The following is a 25,340-nucleotide window of genomic DNA, read 5'->3' on the forward strand; positions in this document are numbered from 1 at the left end:
TTGGTGACTAACTCTCGCCGATTGAGGCTTTTGGATTGAGTTTATTTTAATTTTATTCAACAAATTAATCAAGTTCAATTTTAATTCATAGAATTTATTATTTAATCCCATTAAATAAATACGTAATAGAAAATCCATGTATATATTTAATCTAATTATATATAAACAAGCTCAACTATACTCAATTAATAAATCTAATTTATTCATCAAGCCCAAATAATTAATTTGTCCAATTAATTAATTATAGCTCATCTCCACTAATTAATGAATCCAATCCATTAATTAAAAGCCCATATTAATTAATTAATGAATTAAATCCATAAATTAATTAGCTCAAGCATTTTAGGTGTGTGACATGCATTCTCCATTAATTTCTAACGAAAAGGGTTACTTTGTTGCCTTTTAAATAGCATAGGATTTTTTGGCCTATTAATATAGCACTGGAGATTTTACGCTACTTTCTTAAAATACAGGGGCTGTTATGCAATTTACTCTTTTTATTAAAAAAAAAATGAAAGTGATAAAAAGAAAACCATGGCAAAACCTGGGATTTCAAATCCCAACTTTGTCTAAAATTTCAACACTTTTTAAAATGCACATTTTTCATAATTTTATTTGTTTTAAATATTAAAAATAATTTTCCCTGTTTATTTCTCCTCCACGATCAAGCTTTTCGCTTACAGAAAAGCTGACCAGCTTATTAAACTTTACCAATGTCTCTTTCCATCAAAATTCAAATACCCACAGCTTCAATGGCGGATCGGTCCGAGGAAGAAGAGGCTTTCTTATTCGCCATGGAGCTAGCTTCTGCTTCTGTGCTCCCCATGGTACTCAAATCCGCCATAGAGCTGGATCTCCTCGAGCTCATTAAAAAAGCTGGTCCAGGAGCTTCTGTTTCTCCCTCCCAACTCGCAGCTCAACTTCCAACCAAAAACCCCGACGCAGCCACCATGATAGATAGGATGCTCCGCCTCCTTGCCGCATACTCCGTCGTCCGCTGCAGCCTGAAACCGCTTCCAGACGGCGGCGTGGAGCGGCTCTACTCTCTTGCGCCGGTCTGCAAGTTCCTGACCAGGAATGAGGATGGGGTTTCCCTGGCCCCGTTTGCGCTCTTGATTCAGGACAAGGTTTTGATGGAGTCATGGTAAGTGATGTGTAGCTATCTCTGGAATATCACTCATTTTTGTTAAATAAACACCGCAAGCAACACCTTTCAATATTTATTATTAATTTATTACAAGTTAAATAAATTTTTTAATAATCAAATTATTTTCGTCCTCGTTCTTCACACGTTAATATACATAAAGGAGGTATATCTTCATTGTTATCATGAGGATAGTTTCGTCAAAAAAAAGTTGTTTGATTTGCAATAAATCAGTAATATATCAATTGGGGGTAAATATTAATTTTCATTCAATTTTTTTAATATAAAAAAATTCAGTGAATTTTCGCTAATGGGGGAATCTACTTGTTACACGGAATAAATCTCAGGATATTAGATGTAATTTTTCAAACCATATATGGTTTACGTGTAATTATAAACCTCAGTGGAAGGGTGTTCCTTTAAAAAACTAGTCGTTGTGGTACATTATTCTTGCGTGCATATAATAAATAATTTTTTTTTTAAATATAGTATATGCAGAAATAAAATATATAAATAAATACATTATATTTTTTTAAAAAGATTAATTTATGAGTTGATGTAAAATTTAAAAGGTTGAATATATTAGTTATCTTATTAATCGAAAAGCATTTTTATTTTGTAAAAAATTAGTACGATGATGTCATTAATCGCTGTTTGTGAGTGTAGATGGTTCTTTATTTTTTTTTTTTTGTATTAGTATAGATTATATTTTTCAGTTTTGATTATTTATTTATTTAATTAAATAAATATAATTTAAATTACGCATATCCATCAAATATACCTCGTTTAGTTGTCCATATATTATACAAGTTGTGTTGTATTTATAGTTTGGAAAAATTAAATGAATTTTTTATTGCAATTCATGTTGCATCTTCTGCTTCATTTCACATCTAACCCCGCAAGTATACAAAAATTCGTCATTAATTCTATCTAAAGAAAGATTTTATACACACAATCTCTATACATAGAAAATGTAGTACGAATTATGGAAAAGTGATCATAGCCGACATAATTCTCCCGGAGAGTGGGCCGGATTTCAGGCAGGCGGCCCACGCCGATGTCATCATGTTAGCCGTTAACCCGGGTGGGAAGGAGAGGACAGAAGTGGAATTTCATGCTTCAGAGAAGTCACAAAAGTTTGTTGCGTTTCCGGTAGTTGGATCATCGAATTTCATAAATGAGATGTGTTTGTTTGGGCCGCGTGGGGAGTTTTAAGAGATCTTTGGGCCGTTGGTCTCTAGTTGGGCCCATTTCAGTTTGCTACCTACTAAATCGTTAATTCTTAACTTTTGTTTAATTTAAGTGAGTTTGTTTGTTTTTTGGAAAAATAAATGTAATAAATTAATCACATTTACATTTCCTATGCTTAATTATATTTAAACCCTTCCAAAATAACATTTTCCTTCAAAAGTTTCAGAGTCACATTTACATTCCTTCGGCAAATTCCCTATTTATCTTTGATTCATTTTCATCAGAGTTTAGATGAAAATGCTAATGTAAATAAAAGAATTTAATAAAATTTTAATTTTACTTCTTATTTAACATTCTAATATATATTTTTATACTTATAAGAAGATAAGTATTATATATCTATGAAGTGAGGTTAAATTTAGGAAAAATTGCATATTACCCCCTATATTTTAGAAAAATTACTATATACTTACCTATGTCAATTAAATAGCAAAAAAAGACCAGGTGTAATTATAAATCCTATAAATAAAGCCCTCTCCGTAAAAATATAGAGAGTGTTCTTGCCGATTGTGGCTAGTATATTTGGATTGAATTTATTTTAATTTGTTCAATAAATTAATCAAGTTCAATTTTTAATCCATAAAATTTATTATTTATCCCATTAAATAAATACGCAATAAAACATCCATGTATATATTTAATCTAATTAAATATAAACAAGCTCAAATATACTCAATTAATAAATCTAATTTATTCATCAAGCTCAAATAAATTAGTCCAATTAATTAATTATAGTTGATCTCCACTAATTAATGAATCCAATCCATAAATTAATTAGCTCAAGCATTTTAGGCGGGTGACACGCACTCTCCGTTAATTTCTAACGAAGATGGGTACTTTGCTTCCTTTTAAATAGCATAGGATTTTTTTGTCTATAAATATAATACAAGAGATTTTACGCTATTTTCTTAGAATACAAGGAGTATTATGTAATTTACCCTTTTATTATAAAAAAATGACAAACAGATCTGGGTGTTGTGCAATCCCAGATCTGTTTTAGATGATTTTTTTTTGAAAAAAATCATGGCCAAACTTGGGATTTCAAATCCCAACTTTGCCTATAATTTAACACTCTTTAAAATGCACATTTTTCATAATTTTTTTTTTTTTACAATTTAAAAATAATTTTCCCTATTTATTTCTCCTCCACGATCAAGCTTTTGGCTTACAAAAAGCTGACCAGCTTGTTAAACTTTACCATTGTCTCTTTCCATCAAAACTGAAATACCCACAGCTTCAATGGCGGATCGGTCCGAGGAAGAAGAGGCTTTCTTATACGCCATGGAGCTAGCTTCTGCTTCTGTGCTCCCCATGGTACTCAAATCCGCCATAGAGCTGGATCTCCTCGAGCTCATTAAAAAAGCTGGTCCAGGAGCTTCTGCTTCTCCCTCCCAACTCGCAGCTCAACTTCCAACTGAAAACCCCGAAGCAGCCACCATGATAGATAGGATGCTCCGCCTCCTTGCCGCATACTCCGTCGTGCACTGCAGCGTGAAACCGCTTCCAGACGGCGGCGTGGAGCGGCTTTACTCTCTTGCGCCGGTGTGCAAGTTCCTGACCAGGAATGAGGATGGGGTTTCCGTGGCCCCCGTTGCGCTCATGCTTCAGGACAAGGTTTTGATGGAGTCCTGGTAAGTGATGTGTAGCTATCTCTCGGAATTCGCTCATTTTTGTTGAATAAACAACTGGCGTTCATCAACCCCTGGAAAATTTGGAAAAAACGCAAGCAACACCTTTTAATATTTATTATTAATTTATTATAAGTTAAATATATTTTTTAATGATCAAATTATTTTCATACGTCTTCACGCGTTAATATATATCTTCATCATTATCATGACGATAGTTTTGTTAAAAAAAATTATTTGATTTCAATAAGTTAATAATAAATTAATTATGCATATCCATCAAATATACCTCGTTTAGTTGTCCATATATTATACAACTTGTGTTGTATTTATAGTTTGGAAAAGCTAAATGAATTTTTTATTGCAATTCACGTTGCATCTTCTGCTTCATTTCACATCTAATCCCGCAAGTGTATAAAAATCCATTATTAATTCTATCGACAGAAAGATTTTATACACATCATCTCTATATATAAAAAATGTAGTATGAATTACAATAGAAAATCCAATTGGTACAATGCTATATGCAGAAATCAATCACACCACAAGTATATATATTTTCAACTGTTTTAGCCTTTTTTCGGTAGGTATCATCTAAAAGATACCGTTTTGGAGGGAGGAATCCCGTTCAATAGAGCATACGGCATGAACGCGTTCGAATACCCAGCTGTGGATCCGCGATTCAACAGGGTATTCAACCAAGCAATGTACGAACAGTCCACCATATTCATGAAGCAAATACTTGAAAAATACAAAGGGTTTGAGGGGGTGAAGTCGCTGGTGGATGTGGGTGGTGGCATCGGAGCTTCGCTTAGGATGATCCTATCCAAGTACCCCGCCATTAAGGGCATCAACTTTGACTTGCCCCATGTCATTCAAGATGCTCCATCTTTTCCGGGTACATTCACTTATTTACCATTTTACACTGTAGGGTAAATTAACACTTGAAATTAGGTATAATTACATAATATTTCATGCCATTTTTAAAATTAACGGTCGTGTCACATCATCTCAATATGCATATAATAAATCCTTTTTTTACTTTGTAACATATATTAAAAAAATAAAAAATATAAACAAATAAATTATATTTTAAAAGAATTATAAAAAAAGAAAAACAAAACTTACTTAGGGTATCATTGACACAATAAAAGAATTATTTTAGTGGTGTTGAAATGACATAGAGTTAGTAAAAAAAATTACAATTAATTATTAAAATTATCTAATTAGAGTTATAATTGTCATATTTAAAAGTTTGTGACAGTATCACTGACACCGCTTATGAGTGTGGAAGGCCTTTCTATTTTATGTTACTAGTCACTGTGCCACGTCGTCTCTGTGTGCATATAATAAATAATATTTTATATTTTAAAATATATTATGAATAAGCAAAAAATTTATATAAACCAACACATCATATTTCTAAAAAAGAAAAAGCAGCCAAAAAAAAGAAAAGAAAAGAAAATCAACTTAAGAATATTATTTGCATAACAATAAAATTAGTGTCGCGGTGTTCTAACCATCGCTTGTAAGAATTTTTATTTTTTTTATATATAATATAGATTATAGATTAGAAGTATACTCGTTGAAGTTAAAGTTGTAATTACAAGTACATCTCATATTCAACTGTAAAATTTTATATAAATAACCTTTGAGATACATTACAGTAAAACTCACTTAAGGTATATACCTGTAATTTTATAAAAAGATAAATAATGTTTGTGTAATTACATATAATTTTTAATTTATCTTTTTGAATTTAATAGAAAATATTACTGTACTTAATTGAATTTCGAATATAGTAAAAGTATAATAAACTTAATTCTATTTTTTTTTAAAAAAAGAAGATGAATAGACAACTTTTTAGTGTTATAAAGTTTGGAAAGTCTTGCAGGAGTGGAGCATATTGGCGGCGACATGTTTGTGAGTGTGCCCAAAGCCGACGCCATTTTTATGAAGGTAAATTTTAATATTTTTTCGATATATTTAATTATTAACTTCAAATAATATTTCACACGAAAATTTATATAAAATTAAAAATAAAAGCATAAGAAAGAAAAGCTGTAAATGCCCATTTTGCTACTCTGAAGAGATGAAACTACGGGTTCGGCCATTACAGTGGATTTGCCACGACTGGAGCGACGCGCACTGCCAGAAGCTTTTGAAGAACTGCTACGACGCACTTCCGGATAATGGAAAAATGATTATTGCCGAGATCATTCTCCCGGAGGACCAGAACAGTGGGCCGGCTTTCAGGCGGGCGGCCCACGCTGATGTCATCATGTTAGCCGTTAACCCGGGTGGGAAGGAGAGGACAGAAATGGAATTTCATGCTTTGGCTCAATACGCCGGCTTCAGAGAAGTCAGAAAAGTTTGTTGCGCTTCCAGTATTTGGATCCTCGAATTTCATAAATGACATGTGTTTCTTTGGGCCGCGTGGGGAGTTTTAAGAGCCCTTTGGGCCGTTTTTTTTTCTTTCTAGTTGGGCCCATTTCAGTTTGTTACTTACTGAATCGTTTATTCTGAAGGTGAGTTTGTTTTTTTTGAAAAAATAAATGTAATAAATGAATCATATCTACCTTTCCTAAGGTTAATTATATCTAAACCCTTCCAAAATAACATTTTCCTTCAAAAGTTTCAGAGTCACATTTACATTCCTTTTGCAAATTCTCTATTTATACTTTATTAATTTCCATTAGAGTTTGGATGAAAATGCTAATGTAAACAAAAGAATTTAATAAATTTTTATTTTTGCTTGTTATTTAATATTCTCATATATATTTTTGTACTTGTAAGAAGATAAATATTATATATATATATATGATGTGAGGTTAAATATAGAAAAATTGCATATTACCCCCTATGTTTTAGAAAAATTACTAAATACTCACCCGTGTTAATTAAATAGCAAAAAAAACCAGATGTAATTATAAACCCCATAAAAAAAGCCCTCTCCATAAAAAAATAGAGATTGTTCTATACGGGTTGAAAGTTCGAACATGATAACCTTTTTTTATGCATTTTCAGTCCTCCTCTTTGAATAGACAAAATTGCTCCCGTATTACTCCACTATGGAGGCTTCGTATGATCCTAGCCATGCCAAGGCAACCTCCTCCTTCGTAGATCTTTTTCCTAAGGTCGGCATGGTAGGCTTCGTGCCAAACTGCTCGCCGCTTTATCTCTTTTCGTATCATTTTACTTGAGGTATTCTCTTTACACATATCAAGTAGAAAATTATTATATAGTGACCCACAAAAATCCTATGGTTTAGTGATTAAAATAGAACGAGAATTGTAGCTCCGGAACCCACAACTAATATTTTCTAGGTGTAAATAATTTGAAAAGATTAAATTTGTTAGGTATCAACCACCAGTAGTAGCCCAGAATCAACTCTAAACAAACTATTACAGAGCATAAATGGGTTTGAAACCCTTATATGTACAATTATTTAACAATAAAAGAATAAAGAATAAAGATAATTACAGATCTATGCAAATACAAATAGATCTATACTATAATAAATATAGTAGTTAAAGGAATAAAAAAACACAGAAAAATAAAAATTAGGTTCAAAAAGCCAGATTCGAAGATTGTAAATCCAACTCGCCACAAAGGCCTACAACCCAATTAATGGTTGCTTAAAGCACAGAGCCACAAAGGCATAGATTACCCGAGAGTCACTTAGCCACAGTTCAACCGAGAGCCACTTAGGCACAGATCCACTCAAATCACTTATCAATCACAAAGGGGTAGTTCACTAAGAACTTTTAGTCGGAAGCATAAAAAATGAGATATTAGAGTATAGCATTTCAAGTTTTGTTTGAATCAGAATAGAACTAGATATTTATTGGGACAAACCATTAATGGCAGGAGGGGATGATCGAAAAAAGAGGCGGTGAAGGGAGAAATGAGAAACGACAGAAGAGAAACCAAAACCTGAGACAAGAGAAGAGAGGAGAAAGAGAATCGAGGCTTCGAGAATTAGGATTAAGGATTTGACTGAGAGAGAGAAAGAGACAACATATTTAAAGAGGTGGTAGCGAATCGGACTGGTGGGCAGGGTAAGGGAAGTGGGCTTGGATAGTTGATATGGCCAAAGAAGCTTTAGCCATCCAGTGCGATGGGCTTTGGGCCTTAGACGGATTTGGGCCACACAATTTTTACGAAATTACCCTTTTGCCTATTCCAATAGTTTTGTAGCGATTGGACATGTTGTGGAACTGCTACGAAAAAGGTGTTTTCAACCGATTCTATTTTTGTAATGAGAATAAATTGTAAATAACCTACTAGTAAAAGTTTGAAGTATTACAAAATATTAATAATAATAATAATAAAAAGTGGAATTGAAGTGTTTGAAAAAATAATTTATATTTAGAATTTTTATAATAAGTCACATAATTTGGTGTAAAAAAACTACCTATAACTTTTAATCTAAATGAACTTAGTTTAAACAAATGGTGAACCAGCTTTCAGGAGTGTATTTTTGCTTTTGCACTCTCCCGTTCGCAAAGAGAATTGGGATCTGATGAAGATTTGGATCTAGATAAGAAAAGATACATTATTCGATTCAGACTCCGTCATTTTAAATTACGTAGTTCGGACCTATTTAAAAGTGAGGGTTTGGATCTGTATTTGGCCTGGACAATATTGCTCATTACATACCTATTCCGCCTCTTATTCTATATCAACGACATCTACGTCAATCTAGTATCTCAATTGAAATCATGTACTGTATTAGTTCTTAATATCTACTTTGAGGAAAAAAAGAGGTGAATTCAATATTATAAAATATTAACATTTTAAAGTTTTAATTTAAATTTAGAAATAGCGTTAAGTGAGGGTGAAGTTATATCTCGAGATGGCGAAAGAAATGATAAAATAACGAAGGCAAAACGGTTGGTTCGATACTTTATTTGTACGCATCATCTATCAATGCCGTGGGGAGTGAAGACGCAGCTGCTTCGGTGCATGTTTTGGAGCACTTTTGAAAAGAAAATTCATTTAGAAAAGGGGTAATTACACTTGCACTCTGTAAAAGTTTGGTAATAATTATATATAAATTTTTTATAATTTTGAAAAATTATATTTATTATTTCTGACGTTTGCTTTTATTTAACGAATAGATTCCTTTATTCGTTAAAATTCACCGATTTTAGCCCAAAAAATTAAATAAGAATCCTTTTTTACCCCAAATTATCTTATTATTTCTTGTAAGTCAAATTTTTTTTTTTCCACCAAACTACTCTTATACATTTTCACATGCAGATGCATGTGGGAGGTATACTTCACCCTTATATTTTAAAAACCATTTGTACCACAAATATATGTATAATACAAGGCAATTTTTGTCCAAATATTTAGAAGTAGGGGGAGTAAGTATTACATTTATTAGTTTAGGGGATGAACACTGCTTTCAAAATAATGAAGGGGGCAAAATGTATTTAATCCCATATATTAATCTGCACATTTCTATTAGCATCTTTATTTATTACGATTGGCGCACTAATTATTAAGCTTAAAAATAGGAGTATGGGTTCCATCACGCCTTATTTGAAGTTGACCTTATCCCTACATGCCTGTAAGTGCGCTTTTAATGTATTAGGCAAAACCGTGTTTCGATCCCTGTTTATGCGTAATAGTCACGGGATGCCAGATGCCTAAGAAACATGAGATCAGATCGAATCGGAATCAACTACATAACAAATTTAATATAGTTAATTTGAAGCTTTTTAATTTTTTTTAAAATTATTGTTACTGATCTGGCATGAGGAACATAAAAAAAAAATACAAAAAAATACAATTTTACTCCTATAGCTTACACTACAAAAAAAAGTGGGATTTGGAGCGGGTAGTAACAATTTTTTTTTTTTTTTTGTCTTTAGAACGGTTTGTAGGACGCTGAATTTATTTGGAGCGGTTTTTGGAACGGTTGAAAATCCGTCCTTACAAATGGCATTACAAAATTTTAGGAACGGTTCAAGCAAGATCGTTCTATTTGGGACGGGAACTATAACACTTTATGAACATCGTTCCTAATATTGAATTTGTCAAAAAAATATAATTTTTTTTAATTTAAACGGTTTTAGAAACAGCTAGTCTTATTTAAGAACACGTATATAAAACTGTTTTAGTAATGGTATTAGGAGCGGCCTTACACCTACTTAAAACTGAAATAGCAATGGTATTAGAAATGGTCGGCCACTACACTTATTTGAAATAATTTTAGCAATGGTATTTGGAACGGTTAATGCAGTTTAGGAACATATGTTTGGAACTGTTTTAGTAATGATATTTGGAATGGTCATTTATTTAAATTTGTAACATTTCTTTACCATCACTAAAACTGTTCCTAATTTTTTAATTTTTTAAGTTATTTATATTTTACAATTTATTCATATATTTAATAAATTAAAATAAATAAATAAATTTATATATTTTAATAAAATTTTAATATATAATTAAATTAATTTAATAGATTTTTAATTAATTATATTTATGAATTTAATTAATTAATTAAATATGAAATAATGGAATGTAATAAACCTTATAAAACATGAATAATTAAGAAAAAATATTATATTAATATGAAAAATTATCTAATTACAAAAATGAAAAAAAAATTAAAACCTAATCTTACCCCTTCTGTTCACCGACATCCGTATCGTCCTAGTTCGAGGGCAGGGGGTCTTTTGGAGGCTGTTCCAGAATGGCTCTTGCAAAATAAAAAAAAATTATTATTACTTTTAACCAGGAATTATTTTTTTCTAAAAAAAATAATATTAATAATCTACTTACCGCCACCTCAGCCGCCCTCAGTCTGCTCCAACAGCCGTCCTCCTTTTTTTTGTAGCACCTTTCAAATAACTCCATCTGCTTGGGCGGCCGACCAAGTTCTACCTCCTGTAGAAGAAAAAAACAGTTAGGATCTTATCTATCAACATTGTCTTTTGTTGACAGATGAAGACGGATACATCTAACTAGTTCTAGTGACAAAATTTATTTGATGGGTTAAACAAGCTTAAGGACATGCATGATCTATTGTACGTGGTTATAAAGGAACTATACATTTTTAAATAATTATTAATTATTAATTATATTTTAATTTGAAATATTATCTTAATATTGTTATTGTTGACACTATTTTGTAAATAATATTATTATTGGAATTATTGATTTAATTTTGTGATTATTGACATTGTTATGTAAATAGTGTTATTATTGGGAATATTAGTCTAATTTTTGTTAATGTGATAATTATGTAGAAATTTATTAATGGGAATATTGTTCCAATTTTTTGTGATTATTTACATTTATTATATAAAAATGTTAATATTGGTAAAATTGGTCAATTTTTTTTACATAAATTAAATATATTACACAATAAAATAAACACAAATTGCATAAATTACTCATTAACTTACATATAAATTGCATAAATTACTCAATTAAATTACACATAAGTTGCATAAATTAGAGGTGACATATTTAGTCCAAATGATATTAGGCTAATTCTTTTATTATGTCGATAATATCTTAAATTAATTTTTTTATTTGATTATTTTTTTACTTTAAATATGATTTGTTAATTTATATATTTTTATTTTTATTTATAATATGTTTTAAAAGGTAAAAAATTATTTACATAATCCAGTGCCTTGCCATTCCAGCAGAGGCGCTCAACTCTCAAACTTAAAGACTAATAGCAAAATAAGATGAACAGCATCAAATCAGTAGAAGACACCTGTTTGTTCGCGATGCAACTGGTTACTGCCTCTGTAATGCCAGCAGCATTCAAATCCGCCCTGGAGCTCGACCTTCTGGAGCTCATCAAGAGCGCCGGTCCCGGCGCATTTGTTTCTCCGGCGGAACTCGCCGCCCAAATTCCGGCCACCAACCCCCAGGCTGACCTCATGCTGGACAGGCTCCTCCGCCTCCTCGCCGCCAACAACATCCTCAATTGCAGCCTCCGCGACCTGCCTGACGGCAGCGTTGAGCGGCGCTATTCTTTGGCTCCGGTTTGCGAGTTCTTGACCAGGAACGAGGATGGTTGTTCCATGGCTCCTCTGTTGCTCGTGAACCAAGGCAAGATCTATGCGGAATCCTGGTAATTAATTGAAATAATCAATTTGATCATAGTTTTCTTACGATTGATCATGCATGATTATTCTAATTACAGCCGTAAATTATTTGATTGGAGCTGAACACATTATTATTCAATTTTACTTGAATTATTATGGAGTTTTAAAAGTTATGTTCGAATTTGGTTTAATTTATTGATTTAATCGAGATCAAATGAGTTTTAATTAGATCAAACATAAGTTGGACTTGAATAATTTGATATTTTTAAATATATTTTATTATTTTTTTAATAATTAAATCAAGCTCGAGTTAAGTTCTGAAGTTTACAAGTATAAATTTTTTTGTTCAAGTTAAGTTTGTTAAGTCTAACAAATTGAATTTAAATTAACTTAATTAATCAATTTCAGTCGACTATCAAATAATTGAATTTATTTTTCAACCCTAATTCTAATTTACTTCTTTCCTTTTTCTTTTAAATTAATTACGCCGATTTCTTCTTAAAAATTTATAGGTAATACTTAAGGGGCAATTCACCACAATACTCTCTCAAAACATTGTGCCATTAGACGTAGATTTTATATAATTTGAAAAATTATATTTAATACTTTTAATATTTATTTATATTTAAAATTGATCGAATTTGTCAATATTAGCAAAAAATATATGAAAAAATTACTTTATCATTGATTGACTTATTACTGATTTATTGTAGATCAAACAATTTTTGTTTTATTTAAAAGACCCTTGTAGATCTTCACACGAGCTCATACATGGAAGAAAGTATATCTTCATCCTTATAAGAGTAGTTTGGTCAGAAATATTTGTTCGGCCTTTACTAAGTCAGTCGTAAGTCAATTTAGAAAAAATATGGATTTTTATTCAATATTTTTACTAATATCAGCAAATTTAATAAATTTTGACTAAGGAAGGAATCTATTTGTTGGAAGGAATCAAACACTAGAAAAATTACATATAATTTTTTAAATCATAGAGGGTTTATGTATAATTATACCAATTTTAAGAAAGAACATTTTCATTATCCCCACTTTAAAGATTATCAGTCGATAAAGCACACTCGATACATTCACATGATACAAGAATATTTTAAAACTTTCAGATTTGTTACAACAAATAAGGTATTTTAGGGGGTTTAGGATTAGTATAATAGTATAGATATATTGCATGAAGAAGTGAAGCACTTGGTACAATATAATATTATTATATATGCTCTTTTATTAGAGCTAAGCCCAGAAGACTAACTACTTTGGTAAGCTAATATAGATTACTAAAATGACCTTATTCTTTAAAGAATTACTTTAAAAAGATGGAGCTTGGGTGGCTGTTTGTGTAATTAAATTCATAATATAAGAATTATCCCTTCAAACTAATTACTTCACAGTGTTCAATCACTTAATTATTACATGCAGTACGAGAAAATAATTTTTTATATAAAAAAAGTTATATATATATATATATGTCATTTTACGTACATTTATTGTATCGATAGCCATCTCTACCCTGCATCGACCATGCCTCCATCCGCTAGTATTATCTATATTAATATTTAAAAAAAAAACAAAAAAAGGTCTTTATACTCATGAATAACAGTTAGTGGTACCATTGCACTAATTTTTTGTGAAGTAAAAAATATCTTTTAATTAATAGAATAACTAACTTATTCAATTTTTTAAATTATACATTAACTGATAAATTATTTTATTTTATTTTCTAATGCGATGTATTGATTTGTATGTTTTACTCTTATTTATAAATGTAAAAGTATGAAAGATTATTTATCATATACACACAGAAACGATGTGCCACAACGACTAATTTATTAAATATGAGGAGAGTTAGAGTAACAACCTTAATTAGTTGATAATTATATATTAACTAAAATACCTTCAAACATACTTGTTTTTATGCAAAATGATAATTGTCTTCTAAACAATTTTTGCAATATCAATGATTACGTATAGGCAACAACTAAAAGACGCAGTTGTTGAGGGAGAAAGCCCCTTCAAGAGAGCTCATGGGATTAGTCCATTTGAGTATGGTGCCACGGATCCCGAGTTCAACACCGCTTTCAACCAAGCCATGTATCAACAATCCACCCTCATTGTGAAGCAAATTCTTAAAAAATACAAAGGGCTCGACGTCGAGGGTCTGAAAACCCTGGTCGATGTTGGTGGTGGGACTGGTGCGACGCTTAAAATGATCGTCTCCGAACATCCATTCATTACGGGAATCAATTTTGATCTGCCCCATGTTGTCAAAGATGCTCCATCTATTCCGAGTTCCAAATTTCAATCTGTATTTCATAATTGTTATTATTATTATTATTGATAAATTGTGTTGGGTTCTCCTAAAATTAATATCATAAATACAAATATTTTATCATTTTTTGAAAAGTTATAAATATTTTTCTAAAATTAACTTTCATCTGACTCACACCACTCACGACACCCCATTCTATGTGGGTTATTTGTTAGACGGCCGTTAATTTTAAAAAAATATTTATAATTTTTTAAACAAGAAAAAAATTATAATTATAATAAATTTTAAAAGAGCACATTGTAATTTGTCTTATTGTTAATTAGGTTATTTTTTTCAAATGTTCTGGAGTTCAGTTTTTATTTATTTATTTCATGGTTCAAACAAAGTTAACATGATATGGCAATGAATGTAGGAGTAGAGCACGTTAGTGGCGACATGTTTGTTAGCGTACCCAAAGCCGATGCCATTTTTATGAAGGTGAGACTACTGTTGCTTCCTTTTGTGATTATAATTTAGGATAACTTATACTTACATTTTTTTAGAAATACGATATTTTTTTCTAAAAAAAAATTAAATTAAATTTGCACTCTTTTAAAAAGTTCTTCGTTTACACTTAACCCCATCCCATGAAGATTTAGACGATAAAAGCTTTGGTCAGCAAAAAAAAAAAAAAACGACAATTTTTTGAAATTTTCCACTTATTTAATACTCTCATATATATTTTTAAACTTATAAGTGTCCCTCTTATTTAATATATGCATACAAAATGAGGTTCACATCATAACATTTGCCACCTTATGAGTATAAAATTATTACATGAGAATATTAAATGAAGGATAAAATTAAAAATCACGTACTTATATTTTTCTAATGTCAATATTTTTCGTCCATACCTTAACAAAAAGTAAACGATGAATTTTCAAAGGAGGTATAAGTGGAATTTTATAACTTTTTTGAAGGAAAGAGTAATTTTATATTTTTAAAGGAGGTCTAGATGTATTTAACCTTTATATTTAAATGGTTTCCGACTGAAGATCAATTTCCACTTTTGCCCTCCCCAGTGGATTTGCCATGACTGGGACGACACCCACTGCTTGAAAATTCTGAAGAATTGCTACGAGGCACTCCCTGAGAATGGGAAAGTGATAATCGCTGAACGCATGCTCTCCGAGGCTCCACACAGTGACCCACTGGCTTCCATAGGCTTCACCGTCGACCTGATTATGTTGATTTACAACCCAGGCGGGAAGGAGAGGACAGAAAAGGAATTTCAAGCCCTGGCCAAAGAAGCTGGATTCAGACAATTCCGCAAAGTCTGCTGCGCTTTTAGCATTTGGATTATGGAGTTATATAAATGAAATAAATATATATATTATGCTTACCACCCAGAATGATACGATGTATCGCTTGAGTTCTTGGCTTTGATTCATCCGAATTGAGTAGAGAACTATCATTTATCTATGTCAGGTATATTGTATCCACATTTATGCTACCGACAAACTTTATACACTGAGAATAATGTCGTTTCTTGGAGAGTAATTAAATTACGGGAAATGTATAATGAGATTTGACCATACCATTGTAAGAGACTTCACGAAACTATGTAACATGGTCTGGGGGTTGTCTTGATTTGAAGAAATAGGAAGCAAAACGTATCAACATTAATTGCACCTAGATTCTTAACTATCAGGAAATTTGTTGACGCTTACTAGAGAAAGAGAGGTGGGAAGGGCTCTAATCCATATAACTCACAGCTCACAATTTAAAATTACATATACGACTGCAAAATTCTGTATTCATAGATAAAAAAGACTTGAGCAGTCTATCATCAATTTTCAGACACGAGTAATTTTAAAAATTCACATTCACCGTTCACCCTTCATTGCAAGTTGTTAATTTGTCATTGCGACTCCTAATTGGAGTTACTTTCCCCAAGAACTCAACAAACTTTACACCATGACTCCTATTACGGAAGAAGAAATCAATGCCCTGGTCCATCTGCTTAATTAAGCAGCGTCATGTTTAAGAATTAGCTGCTAGATGGAAAAAAAGTGTTTCATGCTGTCGCAGTTGCACTGCAGCAATCCACTGATCAGGATTCGGTTGGACCCTCGAGCAAGACTCACACATCTAATCCTGCACAACATATTCAACAGTAAGCTTGTTCAAGTATTGCTCCTTTTCAGAACCTCTTTCTGGACCCTCAACTTGACTTTAATCCTCTTGGAGTGAGGTTCAGTCCAAATGAACTCTGCATGTACCAAATGAACCTTGTCCATGTTCTTCAACCTCTTCACACAGAAGGTCAGTAGCTTTTTAGATTCCGACTGAGTTTTGATCCAAGTCCTTAGTGGTTGCAAATAGGTGTCACATTCAGGGCAATGGATGATAATAACATGTTTATCAAGGCCCTTTGTTATGTCTTTTTGGGACCGCAGGCATTTGGCACATATGTTTGTCGTATTTGGTTGTATTAAAGTACCACACTTGCAGCATAAAACTAGCAATCATCTGTGGCACAGTAAATATACCCGTGTGTCTTGCACCATAGCTACATAATTTGAAAAAAATAAAATAAAATATTAAGGAGAATATTATATAAAAGACAAAGATATAACATCTTTGCATTGCATAATTTATAACAAAAAACCCTCTTAGCTAAGTATCACATGACAACTGCAGATAATAACATCTGATTAAACTGGCAAAAGTAACAATTGCATGAAGATTATGTTCAAATCAAGGACTCGAATGGGATCTTATCAGAATTAAAGAAGCAATTTTTATTGTCATCAGCACTTCTGTTGCATTATACCAATCAACATCAATTCACTCGCATGCCTTTTCTCGCTCCATCTTTCAACAAAAAATAGCAGAATGACATGGTACTCCCATTACTAAAAATATCAGCAAAATCCAAAAGAATTATAAAACAATGGGTTCTATAAGTGTTATATTTGTTGGTTTAGGAACCGAAGTGAATATTGTTTCCAGAATAAATAAGGAAGGGTAAAATTATATTTTTGATCCTGTAACTTTAGGTCATTAGTACTTTTAGTCCTGGAACTTACTTTATTACAAATTTAGTCTGTTTTTTGACGAACTTAGTCCTGAACATCTTATATTTGGTCATTTTTTGACAAATTTAGTTTTATATTGGCAATTTTGATCCTAAGGACTCATAGTTACAAAACAAAAAATGAGAGCTATTACAGTGTGAAAGGGATAAAAATTGTCAACATAGAACTAAATTTGTCAAAAAAAAAAACCAAATATTAGATGTGTTCAAGACTAAATTAGTAAAAAAAAATAACTAAATATATAAATAAAGTAAGTTACAAAATCAAAAGTATTAACGACCTTACGTTACAAGACCAAAAATGTTATTTTGGCATAAGGAAGGCAAGGCGTATTTAACCCTATATATTAATTTGCACATTTCTATAAGCATCTTCTTATTTATTACGATTGGCACACAAATAATTAAGCTTAAAAATAGGACTATAGGTTCCATTCACGCCTTATTTGAAGTTGACCGTATCACTACATGCCTGTAAGTGCGCTTTTAATGTATCACGTAAACCTGCGTTTTCCATGCCTGTTTATGTGTCGTGGAATGCCTGATGTTGGTTAATTTGCTTAAGAAATATGATATTTGGTGGGATTGGAATTAATTATAATATAAAAATAATATATTTTTTTGCATAATTAGTATGTAGTTAAAAAAAATAATTAATTACGTAATAAGTATATCATACTTACTATGTGATTGAATTAATTCGACTAAGACTGATTTTGTAAGATTTTTCCAAAAAACAGTTATTTTTTGCTGGAGCCATGATGAAAATGTGTTACTTAGCAAATTAAATATTCTTTAAAAAGATTAAATAAATCACGTCAATAAGATTTAGTTTAGTTGGTGAGCATAATTAAGGCTCCAAAATTATGAGGTTGTGAATTCGAATTCCATTAATATGTAAATGTTGGTCTACTTTAATAGTAGTTGTTGATCTATTATGCCGATAATACCTTTTTTATTACTTTTTTTTTTACAAAAGTAACCCCAGGTTGTTAAAGGTCACTTTAACATTGCCATACCAATTCTTTTATTATATTGATAATACCTTAAATTGATTTTTTTTTATTTTTAAATTTGACTAATTGATTTATATATTTTATTTTTATATAAAATATATTTTAAAATATAAAAAATTATTTATTAGGCTGGTATATATATAGAGCATCCGGTGCCCTGCCAATCCAGCAGAGGCGCGCAGTTCTCAAACTTAAACCATTATAGCAAAATATGAACAGCATCGAAATGAGTTCATCATCAGTAGAAGACACCTGTTTGTTCGCCATGCAACTGGTTACTGCCTCTGTAATGCCAGCAGCACTCAGATCCGCCGTAGAGCTCGGCCTGTTGGAGCTCATCAAGAGAGCCGGCCCCGGCGCATTTGTTTCTCCGGCGGAACTCGCCGCCCAAATTCCGGCCACCAACCCCCAGGCTGACCTCATGCTGGACAGAATCCTCCGCCTCCTCGCCGCCAACAACATCCTCAATTGCAGCCTCCGAGAGCTGCCTGACGGCAGCGTTGAGCGGCGCTATTCCTTGGCCCCGGTTTGCGAGTTCTTGACCAGGAACGAGGATGGTGTTTCCATGGCTCCTCTCTTGCTCTTGAATCAAGGCCAGATATGCGGGGAATCCTGGTAATTTAATTTAAATTATCAATTTAATCATAGTTTTCTTAAGATGGATCATGCATGATTGTTCTAATTAGGGCTGTAAATTATTGTAGTCAAATCCAACATATTATTGTTCAATTTTATTTGAATCATTATTATGCAGTTTCAAAAGTTGCCTTTAATTTCTATTTGGTTTAATTATTGATTTAGTCAAGATCAGACGAGGTGCAATTGGATCAAACACAAATTGAATTCGAGTAATTTGATATTTTTAAATATAGTTTATTATTTTTTTCACTAATCGAATCGGACTCAAGTCGAGTTCGAAAGTTTACCAATACAAATTTTTTATTCAAGTTAGGTTTGTTAAATTTAACAAATTGAGTTGGAACGAGTTTTTACCAATCAATTTCAACTGAGTATCGATAGTTCAATTTATTTTCAAGCCTAATTCTAATTTACTTCCTTTTCTCTTAAATTAATTATGCTGATTTTTTTTCTTAAACTTATAGGAAATACTTAAGGGATAATACACCACACTCTCCTAAAATTTTGTGCAATTATATGTACACTCCATGTAATTTGAAAAAGTATATTTAAATACTCCTAACATATGTTTTCGTTCAATAATAAATTGATCCCTCATTAATCAAAATTAATCGAATTTGTTGATATTAAGTAAAAAAAATAAATAAAATTTATATTTATCTCTAATTCACTTACTACTATCTTGATGTAGGTTAAATAATTTTTTTTTTATCAAATTCATAATATAAGAATTATCCCTTCAAAACTAATTACTTCACAGTTTTCAATCACTTAATTATTACATGCAGTACGAAAAAAATATCATTTTACGTACATTTAGTGCATAAATCGCCACCTCTACCCTGCACGTGTTGAACATGCCCCCATACTAACATAAAAAAGAAAAGGCCTTCATACTCATAAATGACTGTTAACGAAATCGTTGCATCAATTTTTTTATAAAGTCAAAAATGCCCTTCAACTAATAGGATAATTAACTAATTTATTCAATTTTTTAAATTATTTATTAAATGTCAACTAGTTTTTTCTGTTTTTTATGTAATGTATTGATTTGTATATTTTTCTCTTACTTATAAATTTAAAGCATGAAAAATTATTTATTATATACACATAGAAACAACTAGTTTATTAAATGTGAGGAGTGTTAGAGTAACAATCTTTAGTTGACAATTGTATATTAACTAAAATATCCTCGGACATACCTATTTTTATGCAAAATGATCATCTCTTTAAAATAATTTTTGCAAATATGAATGATTATGTATAGGCACCATCTAAAGGACGTTGTTGTTGAGGGAGGAACCCCCTTCAAGAGAGCGCATGGGATGAGTCCATTCGAGTACGGTGCTAGGAATCCCAAATTCAACACCGCTTTCAACCGAGCTATGTATGAACAATCCACCCTCATCATGAACCAAATTCTTAAAAAATACAAAGGATTCAACGTCGAGGGTCTCAAAACCCTGGTCGATGTTGGTGGTGGGACCGGCGCCACGCTTAGCATCATTGTCTCCAAACATCCATTCATTACGGGAATCAATTTTGATCTGCCCCATGTTGTCAAAGATGCTCCATCTATTTCGGGTCCATTCCAATCTGTATTACATCATCGTTATTATTATTACTATTATGGGTAAATTATGTTGGGTTCTCCTGAAATTTATTATAATTATAAATACTTTATTGTTATTTGAAAAGTTATAAAAATTCTCCTAAAATTAACTGTCGTTGATACATACCTTTTGTGATAGCCCATTATAGGGAATTATTTGTTAGATGACCGTTAATTTCAGAAAAATATTTATAATTTTTCACATAATAAGAAGATATTTATAATTATAACAAATTTTAGAAGAGCATGTTGTAATTTAATTTGTCCCGTCATTAATTAGGTTGTATTTTTCAGATGATCTAAAGTTCAATTTTTATTTATTTATTTCATGGTTCAAGTGAAGTACATGATATGGTAATGAATGCAGGAGTGGAGCACGTTGGTGGGGACATGTTTGTTAGCGTGCCCAAAGCCGATGCCATTTTTATGAAGGTGAAACTATTGTTGCTTCCTTTTCTAAGTATTAGTTGTTGTCGCATGCAGTAATAGTGAGCATATAAAAAAAATTATAGCGTGAAATGGAGAGGACAATAAGAATTGTGAAAAGACATCAACATATGAAATGAGAAAAAAGAAAGAAGTATGTGAAAAAAGAAATTATAATTGTAATTTTATCAAAAATATGAAAGTTTATGAGGAAAAGAACATGGAGGATTGGAGAGACAAATATGAAATAGTGGGCTGAGAGGAAAAAATAATATAATTATGAAATTATTAAAAATATTAAAATTGTTATTTTGGTCTCTTTTTTAAGGGATGAAATGAATTGAAAGATAAAACATTTATGTATTCAAAAGTTGGTATGACAAAGAGTTTTATTTTATAATAATATAGATAATTTAGAACTAATTACGTTTTTAGATCCCCTTTAAAAATTAAAAAAGAATCCAAAACAGTTTTAAAATCATACTTATACCTTTATCAAAAAATTTTCATTTATACCTAACCCTATTCCGTGAGAATTTGGACGACAAAAGCTGAGATCAGCAAGAAAAATGATATAAATTTTTAATTTTACGCTCATTATATTCTCATATATATTTTTGGACGTATAAAGAAATAAATGTAACATCCAAATATGAAGTAAGATTAGCATCATTATGTTTTTTCTTTATGAAAAGTAAATTAAAATTTTCATTTTAACCCTTATATTTAAATGGTTTTCAATTGAAGATGAATTTTCATTTTTGTCCTCCCCAGTGGATTTGCCATGACTGGGACGACGCCCACTGCTTGAAAATCCTGAAGAATTGCTATGTTGCAATCCCTGAGAATGGAAAAGTGATAATCGCTGAACGCATTCTCTCTGAGGCTCCACACAGTGACCCACTAGCTTCCATAGGCTTCACTGTCGACCTGCTTATGTTGGCTTACAACCCAGGGGGAAAGGAGAGGACAGAAAAGGAATTTCAAGCGCTGGCCAAAGAAGCTGGATTTAGACAATTCCACAAAGTCTGTTGTGCTTTTAGCATTTGGATCATAGAGTTACATAAATGAAATAAGTATATATTATGCTTACAACCCAGAATGATACGATGTATCGCTTGAGTTCTTGGGTTTGATTCATCCGAATTGGGTAAAAGACTATCATATATCTATGTTGGGTATTTTATATCCGGATTTATCCTACTGATAAATTTTATACATTGAGAATAATGTTGTTCCTTGAATAATTATATGAAACTTTATGTGTTGATGACATTAGTACAAGAGTTAAATAGCTGCTCCAAAAAGAAGAAAGTGCGTCCGTGAGAAACATGCTGCCGCAGTTGCAGTGCAGCAACCCATTGATCAGGATTCGGTTGGACCCTCGAGCAAGACTCACACATCTGATCTTGCACGACATATTCAACAGTGTAAGCTTGTTCAAGTATTGCTCCGTTGAGAACCTCTTTCTGGACCCTCAACTAGACTTTAATCCTCTTGGACTGAGGTTCAGTCCAAATGAACTCTGCATGTACCAAATGAACCTAGTCCATGTTCTTCAACCTCTTCACACAGAAGGTCAGTAGACCAGCTGAGCTTTGATCCAAGTACTTGGTGGTTGCAAATTGGCATCACATTCAGGGCAATGGATGATAATAACAGGTTTTTGAAGGCCTTTTGTTATGTCTACTTCGGATCGCAGGTATTTGACACACATGTTTGCCACATTTGGTTGTATTAAAATACCACACTTGCAGCATAAAGCACTACCAATCGTCTGTAGCACAGTAAACATACCTGTGTCTAGCGCCATAGCTGCATAATTTAAAAAAAAATAATAATTAAGGGGAATAATATGTAAAAGACAAAGATATAACATCTTTACATTGTATAATTTACAACAAAAAATCCTCATAGCTAAGTATCACATGACAACTGCAGATAATAACATCTAAACCGACAAAACTAACAGTTGCATGAAGATTACGTTCAAATCAAGGACTCAAATGGGATCTTAACAGAATTAAACAAGCAATTTCTATTGTCATCGGCAGTTCAGCTGCATTATACCAATCAACATCAGTTCACTCGCATACCTTTCTCGCTCCAGCTTTTAACATAAAATAGCAGAACGACATGGTACTCCCATTACTAAAAATATCAGCAAAATCCAAAAGAATTATAAAACAATTGATTCAGTAAAAAAATTATTGGGGTCTCCACCTTCGATCTGTATCCCACAATCATTAAAAGATTCAAGTAACGGTTAATGCTCAGCAACCCACTCCAACTATTATAAAAAAAGGATTATTACCTACTCCCCAGCAGAAAACTTAAACATAATGGATATGAAAATTCACAGAATTACAAATAAAAAAGAAGCCACTAGAAAAATAAAAGAACCCGATTGGTAAAAGAAAAAGAAAGAAACGTTAGGCACAAAACCACGTAGTAGAGAGTAGAAGCAAAACAAAGAGATCTACCACAAGAGAAGACCTATCTTTTTGTGGGACCTTTTTGCAAAAATCCGATGATGGTAGCTCGAAAAATAACAAAGAGGTGCTTCGCGGCGACCGTGGGATTTATTGGCGGTGTTCGTGCAACGGCGATAACAAATACTATTAATTGATTGACTCGAGGAGTGACACCGAATGGAGACTTGGGCGGTAGAATTCAGGCGACGGTTGATCGCGTGTAAAATGAGAAGAGAGGAAGGTTTGCTTTTATTGGGCTGTTCAAACAAGACTTTTAGAGCAGTGGCTGAATTGGACTGGACAATTGTATTGACCATTATATTTTGGACTCCGCCCATTTCAACTTCACAAAATCATAATTGAGTTGGGCCTGTGACTAGTAAAATCATATTCGCATGACGATTATCCAAAATGAGATTATAGTATCGTGGATATATTTATGTTTATGATAATTGATTATTAATTATTTTAAATTAAGTAATTATAAATTATTAATTAATAAATAAAATTAAGTAGCACTCTTAAAAAGAGTGTAGCTGTAATTTTACAAAACACAAAAAATATCCTCATATTTTGGCCTAACTTTAGAAATTATCAATGCAATTTTCCCTATATAAAAAAAAAGTATAATTAAAAACCCTTTACTCCAAAAGCCCAAAACCCCACCAAAAAGTCTCAAAAAAGCATGCAAAGATAAAGCTCAAATCCAAGAAAAAGAAGAGAGAAAGATACAAGGCAGCAATAAACCTTACAACAATCTCATGACATTACATGACTTTCTCATCACTTTACATTTACAATATTAATTAATAATAAACCCTCAATACTGATCATGAAGAAGAAGCTATCAACCTCTCTAATTATTCATAAAAAACAGACATCATCAAACTGAAGTAGAACACACCGTCCCCTGTCTCAAACTCATCAAGGCAGGTGATGAAACTGATCTACCTCCATACGCGACAACACTCACACAATTCACATTAAACCTATACCTCCCCGAAGTCCATGTCCCAACTTTCCACCTCAACCTCCCCATCACCTTGAAGCTTAAGGCCACTTTCCCTGTCCCCTCGTCGCGTTTAACTTGATAAGCCAGGGACGGCGCCACCGTCTGCTCGTCGCCAACCAACGAGGCGCTGAGGAGGTTCGTCTCCTCGCGGTCTTGGTAGAAGGGGTCGATGGCGGTGACGTTGGTGATCTTCTGGCCGTTGTAGGATGCGTAGAGCAAGAACTGATCGTAGTAGATTCCGACTTTCTTGTTTGGATTGGTGGAGAGGAGGGTGAGCTGAATGTAGGAGTTGAGGGAGGAGGAGGCGGTGAGGTTGAGCTGAGTGATGTCAGCGTGTTTGAGGGAGAAGTGGGGTTTTGATGGGTGGAGGATGAACCAAACAAGGAATATGAGGGAAAGGATTGCGAGGAGGAGTGTGGTGAGGTAGAAGAAGAGCTTCTTCTTGAACTTGTGGAGGTCGAGTGCTTGCTTGTTAGCGCAGTGTTTGGGAGATTTCTCATTGATTTCAGACATTTTGTACGTAGAGGGAATGGAGAATTGTTTGCAGTGTTGATGTATGTATGGTGTGAGGTTAAATAAAGGGAATGCTTTGATGCTATTGGTAGCTGCTTTTTTGACCGGCAGTTAAAATTGTTGGAGGTAGCTGTAAATATTAGGGTGAATTATATTTATACTCCTTATATTATGTATCCTATGTCTTTTG

The 25,340-nt window shown here is 32.3% G+C and overlaps 4 protein-coding genes and 1 long non-coding RNA gene across 7 annotated transcripts; 3 read left to right on the forward strand and 2 right to left on the reverse strand.

Moving 5' to 3' along the window:
* Positions 1-555: 555 nt before the first annotated feature.
* LOC105166792 (caffeic acid 3-O-methyltransferase-like) lies at positions 556-6,657 on the forward strand. 2 transcript variants are annotated; one of them, XM_088882771.1, is made up of 4 exons: positions 556-1,144; positions 4,611-4,921; positions 5,918-5,982; positions 6,143-6,657. In XM_088882771.1, exons 1-4 carry the CDS (start codon positions 714-716, stop codon positions 6,437-6,439), a joined length of 1,104 nt encoding a protein of 367 aa, XP_088738897.1. In that variant the 5' UTR covers positions 556-713; the 3' UTR covers positions 6,440-6,657. The 2 variants fall into 2 exon arrangements, with proteins under 2 accessions (XP_088738897.1, XP_011084579.3); XM_011086277.3 differs by lacking the exon at positions 556-1,144 and adding an exon at positions 3,537-4,026.
* A 5,022-nt stretch (positions 6,658-11,679) lies between these two features.
* On the forward strand, positions 11,680-15,888 carry LOC105166790 (caffeic acid 3-O-methyltransferase-like). 2 transcript variants are annotated; one of them, XM_011086274.2, is made up of 4 exons: positions 11,680-12,127; positions 14,082-14,398; positions 14,792-14,856; positions 15,441-15,888. In XM_011086274.2, the coding sequence occupies exons 1-4, from the start codon at positions 11,736-11,738 to the stop codon at positions 15,735-15,737; spliced, it is 1,071 nt and encodes a 356-aa protein (XP_011084576.2). In that variant the 5' UTR covers positions 11,680-11,735; the 3' UTR covers positions 15,738-15,888. The 2 variants fall into 2 exon arrangements, with proteins under 2 accessions (XP_011084576.2, XP_011084577.2); XM_011086275.2 differs by having other exon boundaries at positions 14,082-14,302.
* A 2,763-nt stretch (positions 15,889-18,651) lies between these two features.
* Positions 18,652-22,381, forward strand: LOC105166789 (caffeic acid 3-O-methyltransferase). Its single transcript, XM_011086273.3, has 4 exons — positions 18,652-19,089; positions 20,381-20,697; positions 21,093-21,157; positions 21,926-22,381. Exons 1-4 carry the CDS (start codon positions 18,686-18,688, stop codon positions 22,220-22,222), a joined length of 1,083 nt encoding a protein of 360 aa, XP_011084575.1. The 5' UTR covers positions 18,652-18,685; the 3' UTR covers positions 22,223-22,381.
* LOC110012325 (uncharacterized) lies at positions 22,346-24,017 on the reverse strand. Its single transcript, XR_002287444.2, has 2 exons — positions 23,635-24,017; positions 22,346-22,966 (listed from the first exon to the last, which is right to left on the reverse strand). It is a non-coding gene; the product is annotated as an uncharacterized LOC110012325 (long non-coding RNA).
* A 337-nt stretch (positions 24,018-24,354) lies between these two features.
* On the reverse strand, positions 24,355-25,199 carry LOC105166788 (NDR1/HIN1-like protein 26). The gene has a single exon (XM_011086272.3). It carries the CDS (start codon positions 25,148-25,150, stop codon positions 24,509-24,511), a length of 642 nt encoding a protein of 213 aa, XP_011084574.1. The 5' UTR covers positions 25,151-25,199; the 3' UTR covers positions 24,355-24,508.
* Positions 25,200-25,340: the final 141 nt, after the last annotated feature.

This window comes from Sesamum indicum, linkage group LG7 (genome assembly GCF_026168435.1).
Source record: "Sesamum indicum cultivar Baizhima isolate 11 linkage group LG7, ASM2616843v1, whole genome shotgun sequence".
Lineage (NCBI taxonomy): Eukaryota > Viridiplantae > Streptophyta > Magnoliopsida > Lamiales > Pedaliaceae > Sesamum > Sesamum indicum.

Excerpts from the sequence above, each read along its gene's own strand:
- LOC105166790 (XM_011086274.2), top strand. The coding sequence starts at position 11,736 with ATGAACAGCATCAAATCAGTAGAAGACACCTGTTTGTTCGCGATGCAA. Across the intron at positions 12,128-14,081 it reads AAGATCTATGCGGAATCCTG|GCAACAACTAAAAGACGCAG; the intron begins GTAATTAATTGA and ends GATTACGTATAG. Across the intron at positions 14,857-15,440 it reads CCGATGCCATTTTTATGAAG|TGGATTTGCCATGACTGGGA; the intron begins GTGAGACTACTG and ends TGCCCTCCCCAG.
- LOC105166792 (XM_088882771.1), top strand. The coding sequence starts at position 714 with ATGTCTCTTTCCATCAAAATTCAAATACCCACAGCTTCAATGGCGGAT. Across the intron at positions 4,922-5,917 it reads AGATGCTCCATCTTTTCCGG|GAGTGGAGCATATTGGCGGC; the intron begins GTACATTCACTT and ends AAAGTCTTGCAG. Across the intron at positions 5,983-6,142 it reads CCGACGCCATTTTTATGAAG|TGGATTTGCCACGACTGGAG; the intron begins GTAAATTTTAAT and ends CGGCCATTACAG.
- LOC105166788 (XM_011086272.3), bottom strand. The coding sequence starts at position 25,150 with ATGTCTGAAATCAATGAGAAATCTCCCAAACACTGCGCTAACAAGCAA.
- LOC105166789 (XM_011086273.3), top strand. The coding sequence starts at position 18,686 with ATGAACAGCATCGAAATGAGTTCATCATCAGTAGAAGACACCTGTTTG. Across the intron at positions 19,090-20,380 it reads CAGATATGCGGGGAATCCTG|GCACCATCTAAAGGACGTTG; the intron begins GTAATTTAATTT and ends GATTATGTATAG. Across the intron at positions 21,158-21,925 it reads CCGATGCCATTTTTATGAAG|TGGATTTGCCATGACTGGGA; the intron begins GTGAAACTATTG and ends TGTCCTCCCCAG.